We start from the raw sequence: 9075 nt of genomic DNA on the forward strand, positions 1-9075 counted from the left end.
ATATGTAAGCAGGTGTTTTCCGTTTTTAAGATACATTTTTACATTTACAAACTTTAAACTTGTGAAGCAAATGGTCCAGAATTTTCACTCATGAGGAATTTTCATCTGGATTATCAACGCTATTATGGGAGTGACTGAAGACAAAACAAGGATCATCAATTATGACCGAACCACAGATGAAGAGCATGTTTGATTTACCCACAGACAGCCAGAGTGTATCATTTGGAAAGTGGATGGATGGATCTTCATGGTAAGTATAGAAGAGACACAGAAACACTGCTATTTCAACAATTAAGTTTGTAAGGACTGTTTTTTTTTTTTTTTAAGAATTCATGTAATATCCATTTTATATATCCTGTACATGCATACCGAATGATAATAATGAGCTCTGCTGAATATTAAATTGTTTTTTCTCATGTGGTGTGGAACTTTTGTGCTTATTAAAGAAGAATGCTTCTTAAACCAGAAAATGTATTTCACAATCAATACAATACAAAATATATGTTATTGCTATGTAATATGGTTGATATAGTAAAAATGCTAATTATGTCAAACGACCTCATGATGCAACAAAAACAGCCAGTAAAGCTTTTGATAAACTCAGACATCAGTCTGCCAAATGTGTGATGATTGGAAGTCACTCACCTATTTTACTATTATAGCATGCTCTTCATTAAAAACCAAATAGTTTGCTAATCAAGGCACGAGTAAGTCCACATTGAGACAGTAACCACTGTGGCACAGGATGTCTTCTGGTTTGTTCTCATCCAGAGGGATGACTTTTGAACTCAGCTGGTACGTCACTGTCCAGTTTACAGATCACCTTGTAGATTGCTTTCTTCCACGATGGATCACGATCTTTGCCCATTGAAATGGCAATGTAAAATTCTCTCAGTGTAATCTCGGTAACCTCCAAGAATCTGTCAGGAACCTGTGATTAAAAACATTGAGATCCTTTTACACACATACTGTTTATATTTTACATAATCAGAATCAGGCCTGGAAAATCAAGGTAAGTAACAAGTCAAAACATAGCAAACTGTTAATTAAAAACAATATTAAACCGGTTGAAATGATCAATAACTGCATCAACTACTGTACACACAGCAGCCTGACTCTGCTTTTATTACTTTTTAATGTGCACCTTCAGTTTTTTTTGTTGTGTTCTGATTTATTAAACCTATACAAATGTTTGTCTTAACTGTACTAGTGATGTAAATGCTCAGCTGGAATCACTACTCTAGCCACTTTAGGGGTCTTACACAGTTATCCTGCACACTTTCAGAAAAGAAAATCTGTTGAGGCTAAATAATATGGCCTAAAATTGTTTATAATGTTCTTAATATTGTTTTATGACGTGCAAATTCCGAAAGTATCCCTGCTTATGAATATGGCAGTCCTCCCTGAAAACTAGAGGCAGATACCGATATATATGCAATGAGCTAATATTGGCTGATAGAATCTATATCATATTCCTAGCTCAGGTAGCTTGATTTAATTGACTATTTGGCATGTACCTGGATTTTTCAGTTCTTAAAAGCGGTTTAAACCTATATTTAAGGAAACCCATATTAAAGGGTAACTTTGGTATTTTACCTGGACTCTATTTTCTCATGTTTTTGTGTCTAACTGACTAACTAATAGTTACAGTAACAATTTCTGAAATTGGTCCAGTATTGAGGGAGAGCACTGTAGCTGCTCACAGGCTGCAATGTGATCCTATTGGGGCAAGCTGGCACCGTCATTTACGTCCACTAAAAGTGTTTGTTTTCGCCATGACAGGCTTAGATTGTTATAAGTGTCTGACATTATGGAAAGAGTCTCGCGGCTCCAGTTTCACAGCTGCTGGCTACAGCGTTATCCCTTAATACTGGACCAACCTCAAAAGTTGGGAAAGTAGGGTCCGGGTTGATGACCATTTAAATTAGAATCAACGTTTTTTGTTTTTTTTAAATGTATGCCTTTAATTATGGAAGCATTTGGTTTCAATTCCCACTTACATTTGTATTAATTGGATCAAAATAAAAAAAAATTAAATTCAATAATGAGTTTTCATTTTCACTACTAGCATGGGTATTCTTTGACAATATGAAAATGGAAAAGCCGTTTGACATTTAATTTTCAAATGCATGCATTTAAGTCACAAGTGAAATTAAAATGTAATAATCAATTTTAATTTTCATATATCTTTATGCACATGCTCTGACAATTTGGAAATGAACATGCAAAAGCCATTTAAATTTCAAGGATTAATCCTGCTTTATGGTTGACAATATTCTAATAATTCAAATATGAAAAGCATTGCGCCAAATTGCAATTATTTCAAGTTATAGACTGTATATAAAGATGGACGACATGACAGCTCCCCAAAAGTGAAGCCAAAACATCTCAATTGCCCCCTGGTGGTTGGCTGCAGTTGGGCTATAAAGCCCGCCCCTCCATGTTAGCGGATGGGACATGGGCCAAACTAAAAAGTCAAAGTACACACCAAATACATTTTTCCCAAAGATGGTTTCTTTCATTTTCGGTAGTTCTTATCACACTGATGTATGTTCAAGAGTTCATTTTTCTGATAAGTTTGGTTTTAATTAGTTATTTGATGTTATAAAAAAGGGGTGAGGCATCATGAATGACAGCTGTGAGTCTCTCTCGCTGACAAGCTGCGGCCGTGCTCGACTCACGATTGGTATCCGGGATATTTTAGCTTCACTTCTGTACAGGGGGAGGAAGTGGAGACGCGTCATCCATCTTTATATACAGACTATGCTCTTTTGTAGAATTGTTTTTTTCCTGGGATCCTTGACACTTCAAGCTGGGTGTAATCAAATAATGATTTCCATTTTCACTACTACTAGTACATTTTGAATTGTGTCCAAAATGTTAGCAGGTCTCGAACACAAACAGTCCTAAAAAAAACATTGAATTCAGTTCGATCGGAAAAAAGTCTTACATTTAAATTACAAAGTCTTAAATATTTAAATGCTTGTAAGATGTTTTTTTAATCTGAGATGTAAACCAAAAGTTTAAAACGAAGCAGGAGGCTGTTTATTCTTTTTTTTTTGTGGTGCTCATTGACTCATAATGGAGTGTTGATTTTAGCAACTTCAATTATTTCATCATTTTTAATTGGATAATCTATTCATATCCATTTTTTGCCGCTTATCTGGCTCCAATTTAATCAACACAGAATTAGTTAATTGTATCATCTGGAATTATATTTATAAGGTGCTGGGAAAAATTGAAAAAAAAATCTATATATATAAATAATACTAAATCATTTTAGGCCATATCATCCCTACTTGTTTTCAATCATACTTTAGCCGGTATGATCATGAAACAGGTATTAAATTGCATTCTGTGTGGTATTAAAGAGGTCTTTAATAAATGTAAATAATATTCTAAACATAAAAACAACTTGCCAAATTACTGAAAATCTCCAAAAATGAAATTTGTTACTATTCAAACTTTACACATAAAAAAATATTGACACAAAATTCTCATTGTAATACAGACTTCACAGTATGCGTCTTTAGTTAATAGGCTGAGTCATGCATTATAGTCTGCAATACTCATTACATGTATTAACCCGCAGTTCATTGTGATGGCACTTACTCTTATAAATTATGAAATTCACAAATGTTCATTTTTGCAGCAAATCTTCATTTAAGATCATATTAAGTTTTTAGTCTCCTTCACTTCTTCGAAAACTCATACTACATACTTCTCACTGCTGTATTGTATAGTAGTTGTTCTAGTTAGTAGAATTAGTTTTAAAGCTACAGTATATTACTAAATATGTAGCAGTCTGTGTGGAGGAGTACACATTTAGGCTGGTTAATATCTTGACTGACCAGTTATGGTCAATATGCATATAAACATGAACACTATTTAACTGTGTTATAAATCCCCACAATAAGGAGAATATGCTAATTATAGTGACTGTATGCATATATGAGTATAGTGTTCACTAATGTAGGGACGACCTAATAACCTATGGCTTTTTATGAAGTTATATTAGACTAAAAAAAAAACAATGTATGAAGGTTTTCCTCATATTAATATTAATGTGGGTTCACTACTGTTAGAAACTGGGTGAAGAAACAAAAAAATGTATCTAATCATGAAGCGCTGGTTTCCTGAGCCGCCTTCTCTACCTTCTGCATCCTCAGTGTTCAATATTGTGCCTTTTTTGTGATAAAACTGTTTGAGTATCTGCGTGTTCACCTGTGCATCATCTTGGAATGATCTGATGTGCATTAACATATATATATATGTATATAGTAGACATGTGTTTACATGTGTGAGCTCTTTCTATAATGAAGCATGCCTTTGAGTTATTTTTTTACCTCTGTATTTACAGTCACAGACATTACTGAAGCAATTTACTTTAACTATATGTGTATTATATAACTTACAAAATATTAGGAACACTTAAATTAATCTTGTAAAGCCACTATAATCTAAACCAGTTACAAATAAGGGGATGCAGCGAAGTGGACAGATCAGAAAATGAAGCTTTGAGACTTGAGAAATATAAAGTGCAACACACATCTAACAGAACTAAATCATGTGTTGGACTGCACATAATCAAAATGAGCCTCAATGGAAGCTCTCAATGCATAACAAAATATCACAAATAAAATTCATAATTTGAATGTAGTCTCTGAAACATGTAAATTATAACCAATGATTTGGTGATCTGTTTAGTATATCATTTTAAAATGTCTATTTTTCTTTTGTTTTTCTTGACAATTCGTTGAGTCTAGGATGTCTAGGACTTCGAACCATATATTTTCATAATAAAATGTAAAAGAAAAACATCATAAATAACATAATAAGTGGCAAATGTGTATGATATCAGTAAGATATCACCAGTATTTTGTCCATTAAGAATTATAGTGTAGTCTCAGTTTACCTGGAAGTCGTTGGCCTTGTTGTAGTGCACGTTGAGAGCTCTGAAAAGTTCTGATTCTCTCCCCACAGTCAGACCTCTGACGTCGGCCACTCCTTCTATGAGAGCGTGCCGGGCGAACTTCTCCATCTGGATGTAGAAAAACTCCCTGAAGTTACTGAACCACTTGATGAGCTGAGAGGTGATGCAGCGCGTGAACTGAGGACGAAACAGGGAGACAGGTAAGTGAGATGATCAGTGTGTGTGTGTGTTGATATATTGTAATTAATTTGTCTTTATGTGACAGAGAAGCTGCTATTAATATATTAAAAATATAAAGAAAATATGAATAAACTGTATTTTACCATATTTCTGTATTGCCATTTTTACACGTTCACAAATAAAAAAACAAAGTATTAACTTGTCTGGAACTGATTCTTTATTCTGTGTTGACAGAAGATGCATTTTGAAAGAATAAAACTGGTTTGGGATCATTAAACATGCCGCACATTGAAAACCATAGAAATGTTCAGACTGCTTTATGATTTAGGTTGAAGATTTTCTCTCAGAACAGCAGGAAATATGTCTGCTTAAATGCAACTTTCTGTTTGTTTTTTTTACAGTAAAAGTACGTAATTTTTTGTAAATAAAGTCCGTTAAAATTACACACATTTTTGGAAGAATTATTCTCAATATTGCATGTATTTCCTCACCTGCACATCATGGAAACACAACTTCAGGACCAGTGAGCTCGGGTAGCGAGTGTAGAAGAACATGAGCTTTGCTTTCTTCAGGTGATTTGTGGTCAGACCCTCCTAAACGCACCAGTGTTAAAGGTCAAACACACATCCTAGACATAAGAAACAGTAGGACTTGTCTTTGTGAATGATGATTGTCTCCAAGAAATCATTACAACTCAATGGAGAGACTGCAGTTGTCTGCAATTACACGTTTTCTGAAATGTTATGTTTAAATATGTAAATAATGCTATCTTATAAAATATGTGCTAATTTTCACTCATTTCCAGAACAGAAATCTGAACATTGGATAAAGCCAGATTCAAAATTATTGTTTCATTTTGTTGACATATTAGAGTCAAAGGTTTTTACAGAGGATTTTGGATATCTCTTTTTCTCACTCATAAATCAGAAAATACTGTCAACAGCCATAAAGAAAATCTATTTTTGTCATGTTTTTATGAATAAAATGTTCTATAAATCAGGCTATTATTGGTATATGAACAAACCCCTCTGTAAAAACCTTCAGAATGTAGATAGGAAAGAAACTGGAAAGTTTGGTGTATGTAAATAAGAGCTACTGAAGTGGAGATTTCTGGCTCAGAGTATGAGGGAAAAAAATCATTTTGAGCCTTTAAAGATATGGATTGTAAAATGCCATACATTTTGTAAGACATTTAAATAATAGATATCACCATGAAACTTCCCCAGTTGATAACTTACATTAAGACAATTATTTTTTATATTACAAGTTTTCTGTAATGTTATGTTTAAATATACAAATGAGGCATCATTTAATGCTAACTTTAGGTTTAGGAATTTAGGAGAAATCTACTGACGCAAACAGATAAAGTTGTAAAATAAACACCTAAATGTGTATTTTGGATGTTTTCTTTCCACTAGTCTGAAAGAAGACATGTTATGGAAGCAAAATTGACCATGCAACAATGTTTTTGCCTGGTGTGTCTTGCCTCAAATAAGCAAAGGAAGAGATTGATTGCTTCTTAAAGCCACGAGAACACATAATAAATGATCAATATCAATATAATAATTTGTAAAGGATACATTCAGCATGTACAGGTTGTTCTTCATCAGGCAATCAGACTCAATCTTGACATGAGGGAGACGCAGGCTTTCCAACAGCATGGGATCCACTGACACTGACACAGTCTGTGGGCTTCTAACACATCTGGAGTTGACCTTTGACCTCACTTTTACCGGATTCCAGTGTGCGTCAAACCTCTCAAACTTTGCTCGACTAATTTCGGGGCATCCATCTCGCAAGCACCTGAGGGTGTCGTGACTCTTCTCTGACAGCTGATCTTCACGCAGTGGTGTGTCAAGACAGAAGGGGACTGGAGATTTGGGACGATGGGGAGCTCTTGATCTGGACTGGAGGATGAACTTGTCGGCTCTTTCCAGTCGAGGCTTCTCCACAACAAGAGACAGAGCTTCGGTTTGAACATCTGGGACTTCTGCATTACCACAACAGGAAACTCCTAATTTACCCTCTTTACCAACTGATGGCTGAAGAGGCACATCAGTGTCTGCGTTTTCCTCATTGTTTGGCAACGTCTGTAGAAGCGGCATGCTTTTGAAAATAGAGTCAACGCTCCTGCTGACCGCTCTGGACAGTTCGTACTTTAAAACATCTGCCATCAGCTTTATTCTCTCAGATTTGGAGTGGAAGTAGTTCATCAGCTTCACCTTCTTCCATCCTTGATGTTTCCTACTTGAGCTGCTCAGAAACTCACTGTATGAATCTGTAAATTCGTCCCTGTGAGAATCGTCCCAGGTGGGATGTTTCTCCTCCTTACTACAGTCTACAGTGTCAGTGACTCCATCCACATGGTTGAACCTTGTCCTGAGCTGTCTGAGGTGATGATACTGACTCTCAAGCTGCTTCCTTGTCGTCTGGCTGCCAGATCCACTCCTTCCCACGAGCTCCTGATCTTGACTCCTTTCATTTTCCTGCATGCCGTCTGACCCCTCTGTGCAGTGCATACCAGGAGAGCCGGTCATGCCTTTGATGATGTTCTCTACTCTGGCACGCTTGGCTCTATGGCCACTGTTTAAGCTCCACTCATGGGGACCACAAGAAGTGGCTGCAGGAGATGGGTGCCTCCTCGTGGGTAAATGTCCAGCAGTGTTGTCTCTAGATGGATTGAGCTCTACATTTGAGGCAGCATCACCGCTGCTGTAATAAACACTTGCCGGTAGCATTTTTGTGTCCTCACTGTCTTTGTGTAAGGACATAGAAACACCTGACACATCTGAAAGTACGGAGAGATGCTCTGCAGTGTAGCCGTCAAGGCAAATGCTGCTGGAGGAATACATACCTTTGCTCCAAACGCTTGGATTCATGCTTGTTGGGTTAAAAAAAAGAGAGAGAGACAGCAGTGGGAAAAAAAATCATTAGTAATAATTATATAATGCAGGTGTTGTAAGAAATTGAAAATGAATTGCCTTACAAATGAATCCTAATAAAATAAAATATTTTTTTCTGGCTATTTATTTAATTCAAGTAAACTGAAATACAACTTTAAAATATGAAACCACAATAAAAAATATTGTCCAGATGAAAGAGAATTAAAAGAAATATCAAGACAACATTTTTCAATTATTTGAAGTTGTTTTCTCACTTTTTAGTTGTAAATTTCAGACTTGATTCAAAGGTTGAGATAAACATTTTACATTCTAGGTTGATATAATAGAAAATAAGGAGCACATGCATATAATAGTATAGCTACAAACCCACCTGTTGCCTGTGGAAAAGGAGCCGAGGAGGCTGCAGGTCTGGAGCTTGCAGGAGGAGTGACTCAAGTATTTGTAGTGGTCCAGCTGAGAGCCCCTCCAAAAAAACAGGAGGTGTGGTCAAATATGCCAACCTATCCTATTCCTACCTGCACATTATGACATTAAATAAGTAATTAATTAATAATTGTTTCAAATATTTTTATTAGGAAGCATATGCATGTCAGTGATACAGACTTCAGTGGGGTGTGTATCATGCCTCATTTCTGATATATATCAACAAAAACAGACAATACTAGGAACTAAGGGCAAACAAAAATGGAGACAAGCAAATACAAAGAACAGAAGTAGTTAAAGGAAAAAAAAAAAAAAATGAAATAAATAAAACACAGACAACACCCTAAGGCACACAAATCAGGGAAACATTGGCGACAATTAATTATTAATTAACATTAAAGTATCTATTTTCTTATTCATTTTTTTTTTAACTGTGTGGTTGTGCCTTTAAAAGGTATGAATTACTACCTAATGCAGGCAATGGTACACTCCTTCTGTATATATATAAATAATGTTGATTATTTTATCATCTGAAAAAAAAACTTTTATTAAACTACTTTTATTTCGCTCTTTTAATTGTGTTTTTCAGGTTTAATTCATGACGTTCAGTATGCTTTTTCACAGTATATCCAGACA

General features: G+C 35.4%; 2 protein-coding genes across 2 annotated transcripts in view; one reads left to right on the forward strand and one right to left on the reverse strand.

Annotated features, from left to right (window-relative positions):
• Positions 1 to 5127, forward strand: part of ylpm1 (YLP motif containing 1) — a 31673-nt gene extending 26546 nt beyond the window's left edge. The window contains exon 20 of the mRNA XM_074616252.1: positions 4984 to 5127. Coding sequence (XP_074472353.1) covers positions 4984 to 4995 — 12 coding nt within the window. The 3' untranslated portion in view covers positions 4996 to 5127. The remainder of the gene's footprint in view (positions 1 to 4983) is intronic.
• On the reverse strand, positions 764 to 7992 carry LOC141756498 (prospero homeobox protein 1-like). The gene is made up of 4 exons (XM_074616255.1): positions 6694 to 7992; positions 5605 to 5706; positions 4916 to 5110; positions 764 to 931 (listed from the first exon to the last, which is right to left on the reverse strand). Exons 1-4 carry the CDS (start codon positions 7990 to 7992, stop codon positions 764 to 766), a joined length of 1764 nt encoding a protein of 587 aa, XP_074472356.1.
• Positions 7993 to 9075: the final 1083 nt, after the last annotated feature.

The sequence above is a fragment of the Sebastes fasciatus genome, chromosome 18 (assembly GCF_043250625.1).
Source record: "Sebastes fasciatus isolate fSebFas1 chromosome 18, fSebFas1.pri, whole genome shotgun sequence".
NCBI lineage: Eukaryota > Metazoa > Chordata > Actinopteri > Perciformes > Sebastidae > Sebastes > Sebastes fasciatus.